Genomic DNA, 26,012 nt, shown 5'->3' on the forward strand with positions numbered 1-26,012 from the left:
TGACCAGTGGTGAACAAACATGGTATTTACTTTCAAATTCCAGAATGTATGAATCAAATATAGATTTAGACATAAATATAGACCTAGGCATAGATATTTAGATATGTATGTAGATACACATATAGATAACCAAATAGACACAAGTATTTCCTTTTTCAGTGTTTTCATTTGTTTATTTAAAGCAATGTTTTATTCCAGGTTTAATGTTGACAATAATCTCTTGAACATAGATAAAGGCACTTTTCCAATGCATAGTGTCAAATGAACAAGAATATCTGACAAAAATCATTTGAACAATACAATCTAATTCCATTTGTGTTTACTGAGGGCTTTGTACATGCAACCTTCACGTGTCAGAAGCTGGGGAAACAAATGCATTTGGGGCACAATTCCCAGCTCCAAGAAACTCCCTTTATGATGGGGAAAATAGATACATGTACAACACATTAGTGCTATTTGATGGGTAAATTAGCAGCCAAGCAAAGTACTACATGGATCACAATGAACTGTGGAAAATTCTGAAAGAGATGGGAATACCAGACCACCTGACCTGCCTCTTGAGAAACCTATATGCAGGTCAGGAAGCAACACTTAGAACTGGACATGAAACAACAGACTGGTTCCAAATAGGAAAAGGAGTACGTCAAGGCTGTATATTGTCACCCTGTTTATTTAACTTATATGCAGAGTACATCATGAGAACGCTGGACTGGAAGAAGCACAAGCTGGAATCAAGATTGCCGGGAGAAATATCAATAACCTCAGATATGCAGATGACACCACCCTTATGGCAGAAAGTAAAGAGGAACTCAAAAGCTTGTTGATGAAAGTGAAAGAGGAGAGTGAAAAAGTTGGCTTAAAGCTCAACATTCAGAAAACGAAGACCATGGCATCTGGTCCCACCACTTCATGGGAAATAGATGGGGAAACAGTGGAAACAGTGTCAGACTTTATTTTTTTGGGCTCCAAAATCACTGCAGATGGTGACTGCAGCCATGAAATTAAAAGACGCTTACTCCTTGGAAGGAAAGTTATGACCAACCTAGACAGCATATTCAAAAGCAGAGACATTACTTTGCCAACAAAGGTCCATCTAGTCAAGGCTATGGTTTTTCCTGTGGTCATGTATGGATGTGAGAGTTGGACTATAAAGAAAGCTGAGCACTGAAGAATTGATGCCTTTGAACTGTGGTGTTGGAGAAGACTCTTGAGAGCCCCTTGGACTGCAAGGAGCTCCAACTAGTCCATTCTAAAGGAGATCAGTTCTGGGTGTTCATTGGAAGGACTGATGTTGAAGCTGAAACTCCAATACTTTGGCCACCTGATGCGAAGAGCTGACTCATTTGAAAAGACCCTGATGCTGGGAAAGATAGAGCGCAGGAGGAAAAGTAGACAACAGAGGATGAGATGGCTGGATGGCATCACCAACTCGATGGACATGGGTTTGGGTGGACTCCGGGAGTTGGTGATGGACAGGGAGGCCTGGAATGCTGTGGTTCAGGGGGTCACAAAGAGTCGGACATGACTGAGTGACTTGACCATGTTGACTCCATTGCCGGTAATCCATCATAAACAGAAAAAAGAAGCTAAGTCATTCATGTTTTGTGTCTTTGGAAATCTGTACTATCATGTGGCATAGTGGTTAAGAATCTGCCTGGCAATGAAGGAGCCACAGGAGACGCAGGTTTGACCCATAGGTCAGGAAGATCCCCTGGAGTAGGAAATGGCAACCCACTCCAGTATTTTTGATGGGGAAGTTCCATGGACAGAGGAGCCTGGTAGGCTACCATACATGGGGTTGCAGAGTTGGAGACGACTGAGCATGCATGCATATATTCATATTTTGTGTCTTTGGAAATCTATACTACCATAAGATAAACACGTTCACGACTTCATAGGTTGGACAAAACACCACATGAGCCATTACTAACCCGAACCTCCTGCTTACACGAGACTAGAAAAAGGGACAGAGACATACCTAGTAGTGCATGTTTTGGCTCTTCCCTCTTGTTCTTCATGACTTACTCAAGTCAGGACAAATTAAAGGATAGGAATGTAATCAAAAATTCAAGTAAGAAAAACAAGCATACTGGAGGAAGATACTCATCAGGTTTTATTTATGTGATATTGTATCGCTGTGACTTTGCAATTAACATCTTTTATAGACACATAACACAATCTTAATATTTGTAAACATTAAAAATTATTTGGACTCCAAGTGTCTTAAATATTAAAAGAATTTTTCCTGTAATTTTATATTTCAACATACTTTTATAAAGTTCTAAAATGTCCAAAATTATTTTAAGATTTATTCAGTTTAAAGTTAGCTAGAATGCAAACTAGTACAGCCACTATGGAGAACAGTGTGGAGATTCCTTAAAAAACTGGAAATAGAACTGCCTTATGATCCAGCAATCCCACTGCTGGGCATACACGCTAAGGAAACCAGAAGGGAAAGAGACACGTGTACCCCAATGTTCATCGCAGCACTGTTTATAATAGCCAGGACATGGAAGCAACCTAGATGTCCATCAACAGATGAATGGATAAGAAAGCTGTGGTACATATACACAATGGAGTATTACTCAGCCATTAAAAAGAATACATTTGAATCAGTTCTAATGAGGTGGATGAAACTGGAGCCTATTATACAGAGTGAAGTAAGCCAGAAAGAAAAACACCAATACAGTATACTAACACATATATATGGAATTTAAAAAGATGGTAACAATAACCCTGTGTACGAGACAGCAAAAGAGACACTGATGTATAGAACAGTCTTTTGGACTCTGTGGGAGAGGGAGAGGGTGGGATGATTTGGGGGAATGGCATTGAAATATGTATAATATCATATATGGAACGAGTCGCCAGTCCAGGTTCAATGCACGATACTGGATGCTTGGGGCTGGTGCACTGGGATGACCCAGAAGGATGGTATAGGGATGGAGGAGGGAGGAGGGTTCAGGATGGGGAACACATGTATACCTGTGGCGGATTCATTTCAATATTTGGCAAAACCAATACAATAAAGTTTAAAAATAAAATAAAATTAAAAAAATATAAAGTTAGCTAGATATACTTGTGTGAAATATTATTCATTATTTAGCTGATTAAAATTAATATTTTGTAGATATCTAAATTATAAATGAAATAAAACTAAAGATGTAGTGAAAATAAGTGTTACTTCTATATAATATTCTTTAAAAATCAACATTTAAAAATCTCATGTTTAAATACACATGCCTAAGATGTTGATAATCATTTTTATGTGCAGGTTGTTAAAGCAGTCCACTTAAAGTCAAACTTATGTAAACACACATACTTTAAATAGGCATTAATATTAATTTTAGAAATAATTACCATTATAAGCATTAATGCCTATAATGAAACAAGCACTGCACTGAAAATTTTACTTCTGTATTCATTCACATAACTTTTTACAGAAAGTGATACACAAAAACAGTTATCTGAGCAGATCTCTGTAGTTGTTCAGTCGCTAATTCCTGCCTGATTCCTTGCAACCCCGTGGACTGGAGCACCCCAGGCTTCCCTGTCTTTCACTATCTCCTAGAGTATGCTCAAAGTCATGTCCATTGAGTCAGTGATGCCATCCAAACATCTCATCCTCTGTCACCCCCTTCTCTTCCTGCCCTCAATCTTTCCCAGCATCAGGGTCTTTTCTAGTGAGTTGGCTCTTCACATCAGGTGGCCAAAGCATACAATATTACTCTGTAATTTCACATAAGCCTTACAGTAACCAAAACTGTCCTAATGTTCTTATTTCTTTTAACCATTAACCACATTTCATCCACTGCCAAGTGACAAACACTTTAAGACACCTTAGTCAATGCAGTCGGAGAAGGCGATGGCACCCCAACTCCAGTACTCTTGCCTGGAAAATCCCATGGACAGAGGAGCCTGGTGGGCTGCAGTCCATGGGGTCACTAAGAGTCGCACATGACTGAGCGACTTCACTTTCACTTTTCACTTTCATCCATTGGAGAAGGCAATGGCAACCCACTCCAGTGTTCCTGCCTGGAGAATCCCAGGGATGGGGGAGCCTGGTTGGCTGCCGTCTATGGGGTCGCACAGAGTTGGACACAACTGAAGCTACTTAGCAGCAGCAGCAGTCAATACAGTAACTAAATCTGTACAAGACTATTTTGGATCACTTTCTAAGGCTCTCATAACCCCAAATAATCCCCTGCACATGTTTGTATGAACTGATATACTCCCAAACATGATTAACACAAAGAAAGTGCCTTAAACTGTGAGTCTCTTCAATGACTCACCCTTCAGTTGACTTATGTTTCATTTGTAACTTCCAGGCTGAACGTGTCATATCCCATATTATCCAAGATGTGACACAGTTAAGAGGAAATGCTAAGATGAACCACAAAATGGGCTGCATTGTATTCAATCAAATTCTAAACCTTAAAACCTGCATACTTACTCAATAACCTTTAAGATAGAGCAATACTGACATGGCAGAAGTTACTATCAATTAGTCATTTATATATTTATTAATTATGATAATCCTGGGTGTTACAGAATAACCTTGAATGTGCTTCAAATGTCAATCACTGTAATAACTATGAACAGTTTGTCTAATTACATTGCTCATTCTGATTCTAGCAGCCCCCAAAAATCACTGTGAACAATTGCCATATGCCATGGGCTTTTACATAACCCTCTTAAAATGTTCATACCATTTTATTTTTTAGGATTTTTTTCCTTCTGTTTTCCTTCAAACACTTACCAAACATAGTTTTACATGTTTTTTAATCTCACTATCCTTTTTATTAATAATCCAATGAATGAGTTCCTATATGATACAAACACTGTTACAATCTTTCATAATTTTTAATGTCTCTCATTTCATAAATTTTTGTTAACTTTTGACCAGATTTTTATTATTGATTACCTCATTGATGCTATACTTCGGGTTAAATGTTGAGAAATAATGGTGAAATAAACTTCCTTAACTGATGAAGTGTACTGTTCAGTGGGAGAGATTTAATTCTTGTCCTTTCTTAGTTCACATGAGTTCATACTTACTCTTCTACATGTCACTTAAGGACCTTCTGCAGAAAGAGGTAATGGCTTCTTCATATTTTCAATAACCCTCTGTCTACCCTGGCAATATGAATCTTTTCCTCTATCTCTGCGCTTAGTTGTTTTGAGAAGCTGATAAGACATTTCAATAAAATCAAATTTGCCAATCTTTTTTGGTATTTCACGCATTTGCTTTGCACATCAATCACAAGAAGTTGCTAATATTTTCAGGCACATTAAAAATAAGCTAGGAAGACCCTATAATACTTGATTAATAAAATGTAATCCAGAGTATTTTGAAACACACACTGAGATTCAATTTTTATTTGCATCCTAATGGAAAGTTTTTTATATCAGTCAGGTCTGGAATCAGAAAACTTGGGAAATAAATAATATTTAGATGAAAATACCCCCACCATACCATCACCATCACCTCTACTACAAAGAGAAGAACAGAAATCTTTTTAAATTTTTTTTAAGTACTCATCTTCTGAGCAAAGCTGTGAAGCTTTGGGAAAAAACAAAACTGAGCAGAAAGATACTCAAAATCTAAATAAAAATAAATAGCTATTGTAACTAGGTAAATCCGAGTAAATGTTAGAGAATATTTGATCCGTGTAATATAAAAATGATAATAGGTAGCTAGATGTTCTTCCTGCTCCATCATTTGGCTAATCCTCTGAGATCTACTGCACTAAATCTTATTTTCCAAACATATCCATGAATATGAACAGTCTGAGTTCATGGATCTGTGTTTTTGAGCTATCCCGTAAACAAAACAACTCTGACAGAAGCATGGCTGTCAGTCAGCTCAGTCGCTCAGCCATGTCCGACTCTGTGACCCCGTGGACTGCAGCACACCAGGCCTCCCTGTCCATCACCAACTCCTGGAGCTTACTCAAATTCATGGCCATTGAGTCAGTGATGCCATCCAACCATCTCATCCTCTGTCATCCCCTTCTCCTCCTGCCTTCAATCTTTCCCAGAATCAGGGTCTTTTCCAATGAGTCAGTTCTTCGCATCAGGTGGCCAAGTATTGGAGTTTCAGCTTCAACATCAGTCCTTCCAATAAATATTCAGGACTGATTTCCTTTAGGACTGACTGGTTGGATCTCCTTGCAATCCAAGGACTCTCAAGATCTTCTCCAATACCACAGTTTCAAAAGTATCAATTCTTTGGAGCTCAGCTTTTTTCACAGTCCAACTCTCACATCCATACATGACCACTGGAAAAACCATAGCTTTGACTAGATGGACCTTTGTTGGCAAAGTAATATCTCTGCTTTTTAATATGCTGTCTAGGTTGGTCATACTTTTCTTCCATGGTTGTCAACTAAGAGGTAAAAATATAAAATCCTAAATCTAATCACACCTTCTAACTGAAACCACCACACAAAAGATAAAATACAGTGTATAAGAAGCTGAAATATACTAGGTCTCTGCTAATAGCAAAAGAAGGTCTCATTTTAGGTACTTGATAATTCTCTGAATTAATTCATTAAACAGAATGAATGAAATGTATAACAATGCAATGGGCAAACCTGTGGCAGCAATCCATCAAACTAGTGTTTGTAAAATTAACATTCATAGCACCCATGAAAGGCATCACTGAACTATAAATGAAATCTGGAGAAGACAATATAAAATGGTTAACGGAATAAACTGGACACAGGTGGATATAAAGTAGGTCCTTCGAGGAAAGTAAGCATCCCCACATATCTTAATTCTTAAAGATGACAAAGATGACATTCCAATAATCATAACGAATTTTATTTCATTAGTCCCAGGGAAAGGTAAAAAGCTAAGTATATAAATAGCTTCAAAAGAAGCTTACTTTATGAATGGTAGACCCACAGAGGTTATTTAACTCAGTGTCAAAACACGTTCTACCCCAAAACATCTTTTTGAATTCATAGTTGAAGAGAGCTGCCTGAGTGGTGGCCTGCGTAAACATCTAACCATTGCCACACTCTCAGACTCTTAAGAAAAATGACAGCAAAGATGTGTACTTTCAAGACACATAGCAGTAGGTCTTACTCTGTTTCAGAGGGAATAACATATTTAAAGTGCTTAATGGTATACAGTAAATATTACATGTCTTTATTTTTGCAAGTGTTAGTGGAGTAGTTGAAGCAAAATCTCACCAGCCTCAAATTATTGCTTTTTGCTTTCTCTGGACAGGAAGGTCTCTTACATTTTTGGCTCTTCGAAAATATCACTTGAACTCACTACTTTCATTTATCACATGCTTGTCTAGTAACATCTGAACAGTGTTAAAGTAACCTTGATGAAAAGAAGGGAAAAAAAAAGTCCCATAAAGTGTTATGGACTGAAACAGTCACTCCTGGTTTAGAAATAAGTTGTGTTCTAATGTCTTTTAATGCATATAGCGGCCTGGTTAGGGATGATTAATAATTGGAAAATTAATGAATTAGTCTTTGGTTGTCCTCTTGGTCCCCAGTTTTCCTTTTTGGTTATGTTCATGTTACAGATTTTGCAAAGCAAATTCTTTGTAATATATCTGGGAAAATACTGACTAATATGAAGTGTTGAACAATTCATGTATCATAAGAAGATAAACTTTTTTTTAAGCCAAGTGTAGTAAAAGGACAGACTAAACTGGTATAATCTGCTATTGCAAGTCATAAATACTTATGAACAATGATGTCTAACAGAACATTTCATTGTCTTGGTATAAATTCTTGACATCATCAATTTTCTGTTTATCAAGTGATGTCTGACCATTTTTAGCAAGTCGGAAACTTTTGTTCACAAACTGCTCTCACCTGGTAATGAATGGGTTAACTTTTCCTGCATTGTCCCTAGATATGAAAAAGGACAGCCTTGCATTATTGTTAGGTTCCAGGTTCAGCAAAAGTTTTCTTCTTAGGAAGTGTCTAATCCTGTCAATGTATTGATTGCTTTTGCAATTCCTAAGGAAAGGTAGCAGAGAAGGCAATGACACCCCACTCCAGTACTCTTGCCTGGAAAATCCCATGGACGGAAGAGCCTGGTGGGCTACAGTCCATGGGGTCGCTAGGAGTCGGACACGACTGAGCGATTTCACTTTCACTTTTCACTTTCATGCATTGGAGAAGGAAATGGCAACCCACTCCAGTGCTCTTGCCTGGAGAATCCCAGGGACGGGGGAGCCTGGTGGGCTGCCATCTATGGGGTCGCACAGAGTCGGACACGACTGAAGCGACTTAGCGGCAACAGCAGCAGTAAGGAAAGGCAGAAAGAACTTGACACAATGCAAACCTGCACATGGTCTCTGGAAGAAATATTTTATTCCCAAGGGAATGCTCATATATCTTTTATCTCTAAGTTTAAAATATACAAAACCTGAAACACTTAGTGTCTTTCTGAACACAAATGGCTTTTTAAAAAATCACCCTTTAAGAACATACATGAAATTTCAATTTGCAGCTTTGTTTTAAATTTTAAAAATTCATATAGTTAAAAAAGTGAGGTAATGTGATGAAGAAAAGCCTCTCAGAGACATACCTGTATAGAAGTATATATGAATACTGATGAGTTATTCTTACTTTTTCTTCCCTTTCTAAAAGTATTTAATAAAAGTTGGCCTTTCATTTGAAGCAGTAAATAAAGCAGATTTACATTTTATGAAACAACACACCTTGATAATAAGCTTTTCAAAAGCTTCCATTTCTCAAACTGTGAAGCCAACATCTTGATTGTTACACAAAATCTATAAGTATAAACAAATGTATGAATGTATTATCAATACTTCAGTTGTCATCTCAAAAATGTATTTTTGCCACAAAGTTTCTAAGTCAGTTAACGTTCATCAACAGTTAACTAATGACGCCTTATTCACTCTTCATTCTAACTAATATTCTTAACAGGGCTACCAGCACATCAGTAAGGTCACTGGTAAAAAGCACAGAATTAGTCCTAACGAGAAAATGTTAACCCAATTAGTTATATATTAGCTTTAGTGAGAATTATTTTAACGTTAGTACAACAGATGCATTTCTTGTTCTCACTGTTCTTCTTTGCTAGAAATCTTTAATATCTCTTTGTGCGTGCATGGTCAGTTATGTCCAACTCTTTGCAACCTCGTGGACTGTAGCCCACCAGGCTCCACCAGGGTGGGGTGCCATTTCCTCCTCCAGAGTATGTTTCCAATTCAGGGACTGAACCCACATCTCCTGTGTCTCCTGCATTGGTAGGCAAATTCTTTACCACTGAGCCACTTGGGAAGGCCTAATATCTCTTCAGTCATCATTAATCAGAAGCCAAGTCTCTGACCTGCTTCTTAACACTGATATCCTAGATTATCCTAATTTGTACATTCTGAGTGTAAATCTCATTCTCAATGCATTTGGCCTGTGCATCTCAGAATCCTCTTTCATTTACTCAGAATTCAGATGAATTCCATGAGAAACTTTTCTCTAAGATTGTTCTCTTTGCTAGCTCTTATTTCCTCTGTGGACTTTTTCTATGTGTCTATTAGGTAAAAGAGTCAGACACGACTTAGTGACTCAACAACAACAAGCAAAAATTGTCCACCGAAGCTCCAAACTTCTCTGACCACTAATGCTAAGGAGAAAGCAACCCCATTTTCTCAGAATAGAAGGCTACAGCTCCCCAGATTCCCTCAAATAAGAAAAAAAAATTTTTTCTCTTCTTTAAAATACAAAAAATGTTTTCAACATGAAGAAAAATTACTTACAGAGGGATTCAGAGGGAAGAGTAAAGGGAAAGCACAAAGAAGAAGTCCATTTTGAAGACTGTGACCCCCAACAGACCCAAAGGCACCCCTTCTGCTTTTCTTCTAGTCTTTCAATGTAAATGTCACTTTCTAAGCTACTGAGATGGATCAAAAATATCACAGACCCTTGGGACTAGCCAATAGAAGTCTTTAAATTTTTCACATTCAATATGTCAGTCAGTTGAGAATAAAATATCATCGACCAGTTGAAAACAATTGCATCATCTTCTAATTTACTGACATCAGGAGTAGAATATTATATGTGGATTTTTTTATCACAATAGACAAAATGCAACTGCATGGAAAATCTACATACATACACACATTTACTTGGTATTCAGTATTTATAAGGTAAGATCCTAAAACAAATATTTAATTCCCAGATGGTCCATCTCTGACACCATAGCTCTCCTGGGCAGGGCAAATATATTTTAATATTGATGAATCATAAGCAATAGTACCAACATACCAACTACTGTTGAAATGTATATTAACTAACTCTGAAAGGCATTTTTCTTTATAGACATTAAATCAAAGATGGACTTAAGACATGAAGAGCTGAACAAGTAACATATTAACAAAAACAATTTTTCTCTAATTTTCTATTTCCCTCTCTCTGAATAGCAGAGTTTTATCATTGTTTGGAATAATTAATCAGTATATCTTTACATTTAAACTGGAAACAAATGAACTCAATAAACTCTGTATCTATTTCAGTTCATTTTCTCAACTTCTTTTTGAATAAAAATAAAATAATTTAAGAAGTAAAGATAATTTTATTGCAATGCGTATTAAATTTAGCAGGCAATTTTTGTTATACCACATACTGAGTCTAATGGCAGAATTCATTTTTACCATTTTAATCCTGCCCATGATAAAAACAATTGAGAACATTTATCAAGGTTTTGGGCAATACACTTTGAGATATCCTAAGTATTTAGCATAATTAAGTTTAGCTGCACAATTCTCTATTAATACTTATCTTTCTGCCCAGGTATGTGCCCTCATAAAAATTTAAGAATTCCCAGTCCTTGGACTTTATCAATGTCTAAAGTTACTGCTGTGTGAAGCTCCTTAGCATCCCCAAATCATTTAATAAGAGAATATACACATGTTTAATAATTCTCATTATGGCAAGCACATTCTTACAAGGCTACATTCAGGAAACTACAGGATACATCTATCATATAGATACAAATTATAGCGAAAACCTGTGCAATACACAGGGTTGATTACAGTGAAAACCTGTGCATACGCAGGGTTGATTACAGTTGAAAACCTGTGTAATACACACAGGGAATATGATTTTGCCTACATCAGCACTGGGTCTGCAAAATAAGGATTTCTTCATGGTATCATTTTACTATTTATCCTTTTCCTGTATTAAAACTCTTTTATCATAGACCTTTTTCAAATTAAAATGATAAAGAATTGTTGAACAGTAACTATGCTGCATGGATCCTTTATTTTCTCCCTTTGGAGGAATCACAGTAAGATTTAATATGACTGCCATCAATAGCTTAATGCAACTTAATTCATCCAATAATATTGTCCTTAACAACAAACTTTGATAGAATAGTCATCAAGTTGTCAACTTACCCTATGAAATCTAACCCCAAAAGATAATCTAAGTGATCTTGACACTTCTGTTTGATGAATGAAACATGATATTAAGCTTGCTGCTGCTGCTGCTAAGTGGCTTCAGTCGTGTCCAACTCTGTGTGACCCCATAGACGGCAGCCCACCAGGCTCCCCCGTCCCTGGGATTCTCCAGGCAAGAACACTGGAGTGGGTTGCCATTTCCTTCTCCAGTGCATGAAAGTGAAAAGTGAAAGTGAAGTCGCTCGGTTGTGTCCAACTCTTAGCGACCCCATGGACTGCGGTCCATCAGGGTCCTCCGTCCATGGGATTTTCCAGGCAAGAGTACTGGAGTGGGGTGCCCTTGCCTTCTCCGGATATTAAGCTTATGTACTAATAAAATAGTCCACATTGCCAATTTAGATAAGCATTGATTTGGAGAGACTGAGTCTAGATACAAAGTTTACAGAATTTTGTTTGTAATCTTTACACGTTGTTGTTCAGTCGTTAAGTCATGTTTGACTCTTTGTGACCCCAAGGACTTCAGCACCCCAGGCTTCCCTGTCCTTCACTATCTCCCTGAGCTTGCTCAAACTCATGTCCACTGAGTTGGTGATGCCACCCAACCACCTCATTCTCTGTCACCCCCTTCTCCTGCCTTCAATCTTTCCCAGGATCAGGGTTTTTTCCAATGAGTTGGCTCTTCACATCAGGTAGCCAAAGTACTGGAGCTTCAGCATCAGTCCTTCCAAAGAATATTTAGGGTGGATTTCCTTTAGGATTGACTGGTTTGATCTCCCTGCTGTCCAAGGGACTCTAAAGAATCTTTTCCAGCACCACAGTTCGAGAGCATCAGTTCTTCAGTCCTCAGCCTTCCTTATTTTCCAACTCAATCTATAGGTAATTGTTATAAAATCTAGGGCATCAAAATAGCTTACTAAGGTTGGAAGTGTTAGGGTATTTATACATAAAATCAATGCCCCCTTCTAATGGAACATTTATTATTTTCCAGGTCTATGATACCTACTCATATTTGTTCATGGATTTCAAAGAACTTGCAAGTTATTTTATCCTCACAAAAATCATATGTGCTTACTAAGTCAGTATAATCATCCCATTTCTCAAATGATAAAGATGAGTCAGGAAGTGAAATGCCTTTTTGGAATCTGATTTACTTCTTGTCAATCTATTTCCTGACCTTATATCATACTACCTGTAAAGACCCATATCTATGAAATGGTATACTTCTTTAGTTTGTTGGGGAAAAAGATTTGATGGTAGTGTTTATTTCATGTAGTATTCTTAATGTAAAAAACTGATTATTTCTTTAGCAGAAACTATCTATAAACACATACAAATGCATATACCCAGCCTAAGAGGCCACATAAATATACTATCCTAAGCCAGAACAAAAGCTTCCTTAACAATATTATGTAATCCTGGGCTTCTTTATTGCTATTCCATAAAATATAGACTGTCACAGTAATCTCTCTAGCAAGTTGAAGTTGTATTTCAGTGTTTGAGTGTTGTTGTCTAAAAATAATAAAACCAAGGTTTTTGAGATTAGAGGCAAAAGAGGTCAGCTTGCTTACTTTACTTCTGAGACACGTCTGACTCCTGACTTTTCTAATTTCGGCTAAGTTCTAGTGCAGCCCGAGCCTTGCTCTCATAGGTAAGCTCTTGTGCATATCACAACAGTATGAGTTACTGCTGACACAGCATCACTCTTGTTCTTCCTAGTATTTCTTTCACTCTTTTGCTGATGCCATTATGAAAAATAGCGCTGACACAGCCTTAAAGTCACTTAATATCCTTTCTTATTTATGTGGCTGACTTGTCTTAAATTTTTGTTTGCAAAGAAGATATTAATGATCGTGGAGGAGCATTTGTTTAGAGTCTCTTCTTACAGGTTTTATAAATTTAATATACTGAAGTACTCTACAAACTAAATTTTAAAAACTACTAAAAAAGCAAAAGCAGCCAGTAAGAGAAAGTATTTGTGATCTTTAGAACCTGAACATAAAGAGACATAATAAGAAAGCTTGCTTTCACTATTGCCTAGTTAATTGTGATGGGGTTTATGCTTTCATTTCTTAGTGTAATCCATCATTAATCCCCATTTTTGATTATAAAATATGGATTTATATCTTACCACACCAAAGCATTTTTTATAAATGCTTTCAATACATGGTCTTTATTGTATTTAGGACAAAGTATCAGAAGTGTTACTTATACTCTGTATTCATTTTCAATATTCTCACAAAAATGCTCTCCATTTATAATTTGATTGATAAAATAATGAAGGAATAAAAAAAATTATTTGAAAACAAAATTCAGTATGGGAACACTGAAACTTGGGGTAGACTGCAATGCTAAAACCATCAAAAGCTGTCAGTTTTCACCATGAGTATAATTCTGTGCATAGCTTTTCAATCTAAGATTTATTTTTATAATGCTGAATAGATTTTGTCATAAATAGCTCAATGAGTTCAAAAAAAAATATCTTACCTATATGAGTAACATGTCATTTATAATACTAACATTTTAAACATTAAAACATAACAGAATTACCAATCAGTAATAATTCACACATAATGAAAATTAAATAAAAATTTTAAACAAATTTGGTTGAAAGTCAACTAGCAACCAAAATACATTTTTACAAATGTTTCAATATCCTTAATATTTCAGTTTTAAAACTGCATATTTGTTTAAAAAATACTTTTAATAATAAATATTGCATGCTATTGATGATTTTTCTTCAAAGTTCTTTAAAAGCATTTTTTAAATTAATTTCAATGCTATAATAAAATAGTTCAAATAAAAATTGTAAATTGTATTATTTATAGATATATACTTAGATATATAAGGCCAAGTAAAATTAACTCACACATTTGTGCAAATGAACCATGTTGCTTTTATAAAATATAAAACTGGATAGTTCAAACATATCAGTATGATATTACAATTGCAACATTTCTTGAGATATGTAAGGTCACCTTTTATACTCAGTAGGAGTATGGTAGAAAAGTTATATCATGACTTAATGGACAACGTTGCATTTCACCATATCATACTTGTAATCATGACAGATAATTAGATAATCACATACATTAGTAGTTTAAACATCAAAAACCGAGTGGTGTAAAATAAATTTATATTATCACTCAAGCTATAACACAGGTGAAATTTAAGCTTCTGGAAGTTGACAAATGTTAGTATTTTGCAACTTTTACATAGTGCCACTTAAATTTAAAATTCAAGTACCAGACTTCCCTGGTGGCTCAGGGTCAAAGAACCTGACTGCCATCGCAGGAGACACAGGTTCCGTTCCTGACCCGGGAGGCTCCCACGTGCCCTGGAGCAGCTAAGCGCATGCGCCACAGCCACTGAAGCCCATGCACCCTAGCGCCCGTGCTCCACACCAAGAGACGCCCTCACACCACAGCTAAAGAGTAGTCCCCACCTGCTGCAACGGGGGGAAAGCCCTGAGCAGCAACTGAGAACCAGTACAGCCAAAAATAATAATAAAATACATTTTAAAAATAAGTAAAATTCCAAAACAACCTATATCCTGGGTTCTATTTAATAACATAGTCACTTACTCATTAATGGAAGCTTGTATAAAATGAAGTGAAGTGAAGCCGCTCAGTCGTGTCCGACTCTTTGCGACTCCATGGACTGTAGCTTACAAAGCTCCTCTGTCCATGGGACTCTCCAGGCAAGAGTACTGGAGTGGGTTGCCATTTCCTTCTCCAGGGGATCTTCCCGACCCAGGGATCGAATTCAAGTCTCCCGCATTGCAGGCAGACGCTTTACCATCTGAGCCACCAGGGAAGGCCATAAAATGAAAAACATATTAAACAACATACAGAAATCATATTCCCCCTCCACTTTTTCTTCTAGGATGTTCAAGAACATCATTGCTTCAACAATCATTGAACATACAAGTTTGGATATAATGCACACAACTCTTTATAAAATTAGCAATCTCTTATTAAATCATTTAATCCTAAAGTAAAAAAAATAATGTATCAAAGATTTTACTATGTTTTGAGTTCATCACACTGAATATTAAGTTCTCATTTTCCTTCCTATATATTGAGATATCCTATACACATTTAAAGTATAACTTATCAATTGCTATTTCAATTTATGGGATAGTTTATCTTTGTTATCAAATATTGCAATCTAAAATATTTTTATTGAGAAAACTTGTAGTATTTTGAAATCAATGTATAACCAATCAGACTGTATTTAGTTCTAATAACTAAAAGAGAATTCTTCTGGAATACTACCGTTTATATTTTGGGTTACATTTCTTTTGTTGGGTAGCTAATTTTTTTCATGCATCAGTTGGCATTTTCAAACACGTCTCACGATAAGATAAGCACAATGTGACATGGCATCAAGCTTTCACTGAGAGTTCCAAACAATTAAAGAGAAATGCACTTACCATGTTCCAGCCGGGATAGAGGTAGTCTGTACCAACGAACTCAAAGTAGTGAGCAAACCCTTCCTTCAGCCACACGTCTTCCCACCACACGGGAGTCACGAGGTCACCAAACCACTGCCATCACAGATGAATGGGCATCAGATAAAATCACATCTAGCCAGAGTTATCTCATCTAGAGTTAAATGTATTAAACTATGATGGTCACAACTGCAATTCATTTTCTAATTGATTTTGTGATCTTAAAATAGGTTATAGCAAGACTATTAATTTGACCACTTGGGTGATGCCAATTTTTTAATAAGTGCATTCAGGGTAGAACAAAAATAAAATGATCAAGGAACAGAAAAAGAATATTTAATCTGGGAGAGAAAGGACTCAGGAGAAAAAAAAAAATTGCTGACAGTTGTCTTCAAATATTTGAAGACCTAATATGTAGAAGAAGCTTGGGTTCTGTGTCCCTGCAGGAGACAAATCAGGACTAATGGATGGAAATTGGGGTTTGTCAATTGGTAGAGGCTGCTAAAAATGCAGGAGACCCTCTAACAGACTAAAATGGATGAAGATGGAAAATACTGCCTCAGGAAGTAGTGAGCTCAGCACAGAAGTACTCCTGGCGCAGCACCTGCCAGTGTCAGGGGCAATCCCAGACTTCAGCCTACTGAAAGAACTGAAGGCTTTCAGGATGCTCCACACCCGACTCTCCATGATTCTATGATAATGAGTGTTGGACCAAAAAAATAAAAAAAAAAACCTCTAAGATCACTTCAGGAAAAATAATGTTGTAATTTTTAATTGGTGTTTTGATTAGATCATGATGCATTACTCTGAAATCCTTGCCGAGTTCAGAAAAAGCTTAATGGAATTCTTTTTTCATTAAAAAAACAAAACAAACAAAAACGATTATATACCAGGAACTATGCCACTTGGACAACGTCCCTTCTGAGGCAGCGAATACTTTATTGTGGAAGAAGGGACAATGAGGTGAGATAGAAAATAAAAAATATACAAATAAACAATAGAATTTCAGGTCCTATTAAAACATGATATGTATGGGGGAGGGGTCACTTTAGATTGTAAAAGCAAAAAGGTTCTCTCTAAGCAAATGACATTTGAGCTCATACTTTAATGATAAGAAGGAGCCATGAGAAAGCCTTAGGCAGGAGGATTTCAGGCATTTATAAGTAACTCTTAGTGTGAAGATTCTAAGTGGGAGTGAGCTATTTAAGAAACAGAGGGAAAAGGCAGTCAGGCAAGTATCAGATCATAGCTCTACAGCTTTAAGAGCTAAATAGCTTGGTGGCAGAGCATTTCAATATTAATAATAAAGTATCTCTTACTCAAAAGGATCTCTAATCGAAATACAAATACAAGATAATTCTGAACATGCTGATGACCACAAGTTAAATGATGTTTTAAGTATTTTTTATTCTTGATCAGCAGTAAGTGCTTCTTCTCTCTTAAATTGAAAGTCTATCTTAAAAACTGCAACAAGAAGTAGGTGAGGAGAGATGGTAATGTAGAAGATACTTTGGCATTGACAGTAGAAATTATTATGTGTTTCTCCCAGCTTCTGGTTCATTTCCTTATAGTAAGTAGCTGAACATCACTAAGCTAGAACAAGAAAGTAACTGAGAGTCTGGAACAAAAGAAATCCAGTTCTAGGAACAACGGTTATCAGTATGCTCTTATTTCAAAAGAACTCTACATGTAACTTGTGTCTAGGAATGTTCAAAAAGGAATCAGTTTTTGAGTCAAAGAATTGTATGATTAGCTGGAAACCACTTTTAGCACAACAGAGAAACACTAGTTATCTCTACAATGGATCCGCTTAAGTCACTGAAGCAAGGAACACATGCCCTAGCTGACCAGCATGGCCGGTACAAACACCACACAGGTTCACTGCAGAAGGCTGACATTTAGGTAAATATTCATGTGGCCTGGAACAATTTATCATGAAGTCTGTGTTCATGTATTAGCATTTACCTGTTCAGCTTCTTTCACTGACAACGTTTTCTACCTCTTTAAGGTTTTCAAACTTTTTAAAAAGATTTTGAGTTGATGACAAGTTGAAGTCCTGCTGTTTCACACTGAGATTTCTGGTGTTTTCACTTAAAAACTAACCATAGCTTCTGGTCAGCAGGACAAGGATTGCTTTTTATTAAAGCACAGACGTTTATTTTCAGTTATTCTTTTCATTAGCATAAAGATTCAAATAGGCATTGTGAAATCTCTGTAATACCTTTCATTCATTGTAGTAAAGTGCAGGAAATTAATTTTATCTTCGCTTCACGACAAAGCTGGCTAATTTACATACGAATTTCTAAACATGCCAAGACAAAAAAATATCAATCATTTCAGAACAAAGAGTCTGTGGCTGAGTTAGTGAAAGACTTCCTAAGTGTCTGTGTGATGGGAGAAGGGGAATAACAAATTGATTTCAGCAAAAGCAAATTTTGACATGTACACAGAGCTCAGCTGCATCTTGCAGCAATGCAATAAATCATAGCCATCACTGCACTTACCATATATACACACCAATAATCACAAGAAAATAAAGCAAGGTTGACAAAGAACAGTGAGTGGATGGGGTCTCCAAAGAGGCTGCTGGGTAGCAATGCCATCTCACTCCTCACCTAAACTGAACGACAGTTGCTCATTCAATACAATCTGTGTGCTCACTTTCGTCTGTGCTGTCATTTGAGAAAAGCGACAGATCTTCTGAAAGAACTACACAGTGCTCTACACCGAATTAAAACTTAATTGGGGGGATAACAACTGAACTCCTAATCTAACTATCTGATATCATTTTACATTCTCCATTGTTTGCAATTATACTTACACCTGATCCTTTTTTCATACCTGGTGACATATTTCATGAACAATGACCATGGTGACATCCAGCAAATAAGAAATAGATGAAACACTGGGATCCAGCAGTATTCTTTGTTCCACAAAAATACTTAGTCCCCAGTTCTCCATAGCAGCATACGGATGCTTAGGCACAGCTAAAAGATCTAGAAACAAAATAAAACAATTCCAAAGGCTTTAACAAACACATTAGATTCTAAACGCATATCCGACAAAAGTCCAGAAATTCTCATTAAAAAGAATACTTGCTCTTTCTTAGTAATTTTTTTTTTCTAAATTAAACTACCTGCCATTTCTTTGTGACAGCAGAAATATAGGCTATCACTGTAAACGCTGGCCATATCCATCCATCACAGTCCATTTTCAGACCGAGTGGTGGAGGAGGTGGGAAGTATCAGCACCATTATTGATGCGCCTATCCTAATAAGTTGCAGAAAGTCAAGGAAACCAAAGGCAGCAGGAATCTACAGAGTCAAAAGGCACTGCGCCTTCTGATGAAAATATATCAGCTCAGTGCAGAGAATACTGTACTCTTGCTTTTACCTCAATATTGTTCAAAAGAAAACATCTCACAGTGGTTTAAAAATCCGACATGTCCTATTTCTAATTGCTTAATTTTAATGTATTTTTGAGTTCTGTTAAAAATAAAATGTTACATGTAAATATAGCTCATATAAAGAAAGTTATAATGGACGATGTAGTATCAAAAGGACTATTGAGGGAACCTGCAGACTTTGGTTCTGGTCCTGCCTCCATCATTAATTAAATATATGACATCCATAAATCACTTAATTTCTCAAGACCACAATTCTCTCACCTACAAAATGAGGTTATTAGACATCATAATCTCTAAAATCCCTTCCAGCTCCAAAAATCTATGATTATATGATTTTAAGATTTATGCTTACTTTCAAAGCTGGTAAAGGTATTATATTATCAACTTTTGGTTAAGGTGACACAGTAAGTTCATGCTTTGATGTACTCCCTCTGCTCTAAACACATAGCAATGATAAATAAAATATGAAAAGAAAAAATTAACATCATCTCCAGGCTGGGAAATAAACCTCTCCATGGACCAGAAATGGTACATAAATGCAAAGTAGTGATTGCAAGTGAAGCCATAGGCCTGCTGAGGTCTGGCTCCAGGAGCAAGCAGTGGCATCTGGGAATTGGCTCCAGCAGGATCTACCGGAATTAAAGGGATCTAAGCCAAGTTGACGGCCTGTTGCCAGCAGCTGAGATAGGGCGTGCATGCTCAGAAGGGCTGAAAATAGTTGGTGGTCAATGCTTCTTGGGAAAGCCAGCAAGTGGCGATGTAAGGATTCAAACCCTGGCAAGCTGGCTCCACTTAACCGTATAAACCCTGGAGTAACACCCCAGGATGCTAAGAAAAAAATGGTACAAGGATGTTGCTGCGGTACTGTTTGTAAAAGTGAAAGGAGAAACTACATGCCTTTCACCAAGATACTGGACAGAGAAACTGTGAAATAGTTCTAAAAAAGGAACACCATACAACAGTTGAAATAGTCTCACCACTAGATTCTAACACTACATGTATCAGCATGGATAATCAGAAAAACATAATGCTGAGGGAACAAACGAAGCGTAGAATGCCCTTTATCATACACTACTTAAAAGCAAGCCGAATAGTACCATAGGTGGAAAATGGGTATTCACACATGCATACTCGTGCTCAGACAAATAGTAGTGGTAAAATGCACACAGAATTACACACGTTCAGGAACGATAAACACCAAATTCAGAATTATGATTGCTTCAGGGAAAAAAGGAGAAGGAAGGAATGAGGGACAGTCTTTTATGTTTCCTGTGCCAATTTTGATTGTATGCAAATGGCATAGGCAGAGGGTCGTTGTCTCACATCATCAATAAGCAATTCCAACAGAGTGACCCACTGTTCAATTCAATTCCGATACTGTCTACCCAAAGACAGAATCAGACTCCACAGGATAAAGGTTCAGGCCTGTAAGACTACACACCACCCCCCACTTCAGAATCAGTCCCAAGCCTGGGTTGTTATCTTTGCTTCTGACCTATAAAGACTGGAGGTTCCATCACCCCCCTCAAATCAGGATGCAACTGAAAGATTAGGTTGTTACCTGCACTTCTCACCAACTGGCTATAAATCAGAGATTCCCATAACTTCCTGCTTGGGTTTGATTAATTTGCTAGAGCAGCTCACAGAACTCAGAGACATTTAACTTCCAGATCACCAGTTTGCTATAAAGCTATCTAAGGAACAACCAGATGGAAGAGACGTCTGAAAGGGTGAAAAGCGTCCATGCCCTCTCATAGACGTGCACTCTCCCCAGATCTCCACCTGCTCACCCACCTGGAAGCTCTCCGCGCCCATACCTTTGGGGTTTCATGGAGACTTCATTAGAGAGGGATGGTTGATAAAATCATTGGCCACTGAGGCATGAACTCAGTCTCCAGCCCCTTTCCCCTCATTCTCAAGGCCAAGGAGTGAGACGAAAAGTTCCAACCCTCTAATCACAAGGTTAGTTTTCCTGGCAACCAGCCTCCATCCTTAGGTGAGTTCCAAAAGTCACTTTATTAACATAACAAAAGACAACTTTAGGTCTCTCTTCACTTGGAAAATTCTGAAGGTCTTGGGAGCTGTAAGCCAGAAAACATGTGTGAGAAATCTGAATGGCGTGGATATATTTCTCATAAATCACAATATCACAGAGGGTCAAATACAATGGATTTCAAACGTGGTTTGTTTTGTATTGGCCACGCCATTAGCTGTGCAGTCTGCAGAGGCTCATGTCCCCATTACCCAGTCAGGGATCAAACTTATGCCCCCTGCAATGGAACTACAGAGTCTTAGCCACTGAACCATGAGGGAATTTTTCCAATATTTTGTTTTATTTTACTTTTTAGCCTTTGGCCACACATCATGGCATGTGTGATCTTAGTTCCCTGACCAGGCATCAAACCTGTACCCATTGCATTGGAAGGCAGAGTCTTAACCACTGGACCAAGGAAGTACCCCCAATATGTTTTCAATGCTAATTTTTCAAAGCTGATAATGGATCCATGGGTATTACTTATAATATTATTGATTCTTTTCTGCATGCTTTAAATATTTCATAATAAGAAAAAAATTAAATGGTCAAGTCTCAAAGCTAATTTTCATTTATTCATGACGTTAACAAACATCTAAGCATTTGCTGTGTCCTTAAGTTTGTGTGCATGTGTGCATGCTCAGTTGCTCATCATGTCCAGCTCTTTGCAACCCTGTGGACTGTGTAGCCTGCCAGGCGCCTCTGTCCATGGGATTTTCCAGGCAAGTATACTGGAGTGGGTTGCCATTTCCTACATCAGGGCATCTTCCCAACCCAGGGATCAAAGCCGCTTCTACTTTTTATCCTGCATTAGCAGGCAGAATCTTTAGCGCTGGGCCATTGGGGCAGCCCGTGTGTAAGTCTGAGATGTGTATTAAAATAAGTCAAGTATGGCCCCTGTATTCACTACAGGGAAACATGACAACTTAACACAAGAAATAAAGAATAAAAAGTGCTGCGAAAGAGAGAGAATATCAGATCTAGTTCTTGAAAGAGGTAGCATTTGAGTTGGATTTCTGGAAATAAGGAGGATTTCGACAGGCACATAGAGATACTACGTGCAGTCGTTTACACAAGCATGTATCTTTGAGCAGCTCTTTTCTCAATACAAGTATTGTTCTGCCCTTGAGGCTCTTTGTTCCCTACTCTCGTGGCACTTACATGTGGGTGTGTGTAGGAGGAAGAGATCAATTAACAAGCAATAAATGAATGAGAGAAACTGAGCAAATGACAAATGCTATCAAATAATAATAATAATAGAGGAAGACAGTAATTGACTGGTGGAGGATTGGGTGAAGCTTGGCCAAGGCAGGCATCTGTAAGGCCATCACATCTCGCTTGAGACGTGAGTAATGGTGGAAGCCACGTGTCTGAAGATATGTGGAAGTATCGTTTTCTAAGAAGAGGGGACAAAAGCTGCGCAGACCTAAGGAGGGAACGAGAGCAGCACACTGGGCAAACAGAGTGAGGCTGACGTGGCTGAGGGCAGAGGGAGAGCATGGGTGTGAGAACTGCGCAGAGCGCAAGGATGGAGCAAAGAGACACACTTCTGCTTGAGATTTTATTTTGAGGCCTCCCCTAAATACAGCAAAGTAGGCAACAGAACAACACTATGTTGCAACTCCGTCTGCCACCAGCAGATGGCAACAGCAGTAGCAGGTCTGGGGCCACTTACTTGTAGGAACATCTGGACTTAGGAACAAGACTGTGGCAAAAGAGAGTCACTTCTGTTCCCTGGAGACTTCCAAAAGCCAGGGGTACTCAGGTCCCCAGGATTAAGTGAGCAAGTCAGGCCGCACACTGGGATATGCACTGGCTCAAAGGGCATAGCGAGGACTCCAGACACAGGCCAGATGCAGAGTCTAAAAGTTTGGAATAAAGAAGAAGGTACACCCGAGGGCAGTCACACAGCCACAGTCTGACCCACAGCCTAAGCGTGTGCGCTGAGGGGGCAGCTGAAGGCTGGTGCCAAAGACCTCAGGCATCGGTAGCCTAAGCAGACCAGTGACTCGTTAGTTTCCAGAGGTCTAAGGGCAGCGGTGTCAGACCTGAGAGACAAAGCTGGACTTCAACCAGACAAGGATTCCTGAGCAAACAGAGTCAGATTCAGACAAACGGATTGAAAGCAAGAGAAACACAGAAGGGTCAGCAATAGAAGGCAGCTTCTCAGACACTCACAGGCTTTATTACTGATAGAGGGAACCATGTCTATGGCTGGCAGAGCAGGAGATTATTCTACAGACATAATAACCCAATGTCAAAGAACAGAGAAACCTGGATTTTACTGCGCTACTGAGAGACACTTTGCACCTTTATGCTCTGTAGGGATTCCCTGGTGGCTCAGTGGCAAAAAATATCCATCTGCTGATGTAGCAGACACGGGTTTGATCCCTGGGTCAGGAAGATCCCCAGGAGAAGGAAATAGCAACCTGCTCCAGTATTCTTGCCTGGAAAATTAGAGGAACCTGGCAGGCTACAGTCCATGGAGTCGTAAAAGAGTCGGACATGACTAAGCAACTGAGTACACACATATTCTGCTCTGTATCTTTATCTCATGAATAGTTCTAAATTTTAAGAACATCTGCAGGAAGCATATATCCACATAAAGACTTGTACACAAATGTTCATAACAGGTTTACTTCCAATGTCCATCAATATATGAGTGACTAATGTGTGATGCACCCACAGAATAAAATACTATTAGGCAATAAAAGAAGACGATGGCACCCCACTCCAGTACTCTTGCCTGGAAAATCCTATGGACGGAGGAGCCTGGTGGGCTGCAGTCTATGGGGTCGCTAAGAGTTGGGCATGACTGAGTGACTTCACTTTCACTTTTCACTTTCATGCGTTGGAGAAGGAAATGGCAACCCACTCCAGTGTTCTTGCCTGGAGAATCCCAGGGACGGGGGAGCCTGGTGGGCTGCCGTCTATGGGGTCGCACAGAGTCGGACACGACTGAAGCGACTTAACAGCAGCAGCAGCAGGCAATAAAAAGAAAGAACTGTCAATACATGCAACAACATGGGTGAACCCCAAAATAGTTATGCTGAGTAAAAAGAAAGAAAAAAATATATTCTGTATGATTCATGTCATTTATATACAGAAAATGAAAACTAATCTATAATGTCAAAATGCAGATCAGTACTTCCCTGGGACAAAGATTAGAGGGATTAAAATAGAAAGAGGAAATTTTTGGAAGAGATGGATGGGTTTATTATGGCGATGATTTCATGGGTGTAATATATATCTTAATAGTTCAAATCATACACTTCACACATGTGCATGTCACATATACTGCATGTCACCATACCTCAACAAAGCTGTTAAAATATACATTTTCAGGGACTTCCCTGGTGGTCCAGTGGTTAAGAATTCACCTGCCAAAGGAGGTGACATGGGTCCTATCCCTGGTCTGGGAACTTAAGATACTACATGCCTCAGAGCAACTCAGCCCATGTGTCCAAGTACTGAAGCCTGTGCTCTCTGGAGCTTGTACTCCGCAGCAAGAGCAGCCTCCACAAGAAACTCGCACATGGAATGAAGAGTAGCCCCCACTCTCCGCAACTACAGAAAGCCTGAGCACAGCAACGAAAAGCCTGTGCCTCAACAAAGACCTAGTGCAGACAAAAATAAAAAATTTTATTTTCTTTAAATAAAAATTTTTATTTTAAAATTTATTTATTTAAATAAATTTATATAAATAAATAAATTTTATTTATTTTATTTTCAGATTTTAAAAATAATAATAAATAATAAATTTAAAAATATATCTTCATTTACTGAAATACTCTATTGCTTAACTTTGAAGATAAGATTTATTCACAAATTGTTTTAATTTCGCAAAATAAATTTGTCATGAGGTTATATCCATTAAAATGTTCAACCACAACTCTTTAATATGCCTTGAGAATAGAAGTAAGAAAACTCAAATGTTTCAGGGTCTAATTTACTTGGAAATTCAAAAAAAATCCTGGCTAAAATTATGCATAGGTGTCTTCTCCCAGTTAATTACTATAGTCCTAAAAACTATAGGCAGATAGCAAATATTTATATAATAGTAGTGAATGTTATTACATACATTACCATAAAAATCTGGCTTTCTCTACTTGCTCCCTTCAGTGCACTAGAATTTGCTTTCTACTTTTAACACTGTTTAAACAGCTCTCACTAAGATTACAAAATATGGAGACCTCTGGGTTTTTTCTTAGATATTGCTGAGAATTATACTGTTAATTAGGGTCTGTCGTAGTTTCTCCTCTACTTCTCAGATTAGCATTTCTTATTGTTGGTGTATTTTGTTGTTTGTTTTATTTTCTTGTCATCTTCTAACTTTTGAAAACCGGAGTTCTAGGATTTCCATCTATGCGTGTGTTTTTTAACTCATTCTAATAGTTTTCTTTGAGTGTTCTCCCCTATTGCAAAGTCATCTGTAATGACCCCCACACCCAGACACATAGTTCTCTTTGACTTCCATGGGAAAATGTCTAAGCACCTTAGTAGTAGACTATTATTTGACAGCCCCAATTTCCTGTTCCAGCATAGTCCCCTCCTTTTTAATCTGGCTTAAACCTTAAGAAGCTTTTCCCTGATGGCTCAGTGGATAAAGAATCTACATGCAATACAGGAGACACAGGAGATGCAGGCTCGATCCCTGGGTCCTCTGAAGGAAGAAATGGCAAGCCACTCCAGTATTCTTGCCATGAAAAATTCCATGGACAGAAAAGCA

The 26,012-nt window shown here is 37.9% G+C and overlaps 1 protein-coding gene across 1 annotated transcript in view; it reads right to left on the minus strand.

Annotated features, from left to right (window-relative positions):
- The window catches only part of TRHDE (thyrotropin releasing hormone degrading enzyme), a 456,427-nt gene that overhangs the window by 188,471 nt on the left and 241,944 nt on the right, over positions 1 to 26,012 (minus strand). Inside the window, exons 4-5 of the mRNA XM_055587431.1 lie at positions 18,687 to 18,841; positions 15,828 to 15,941 (exon numbers count right to left, since the gene is read on the minus strand). Coding sequence (XP_055443406.1) covers positions 15,828 to 15,941; positions 18,687 to 18,841 — 269 coding nt within the window. The remainder of the gene's footprint in view (positions 1 to 15,827; positions 15,942 to 18,686; positions 18,842 to 26,012) is intronic.

This window comes from Bubalus kerabau, chromosome 1, assembly GCF_029407905.1.
Source record: "Bubalus kerabau isolate K-KA32 ecotype Philippines breed swamp buffalo chromosome 1, PCC_UOA_SB_1v2, whole genome shotgun sequence".
NCBI classification, from domain to species: Eukaryota; Metazoa; Chordata; class Mammalia; order Artiodactyla; family Bovidae; genus Bubalus; species Bubalus kerabau.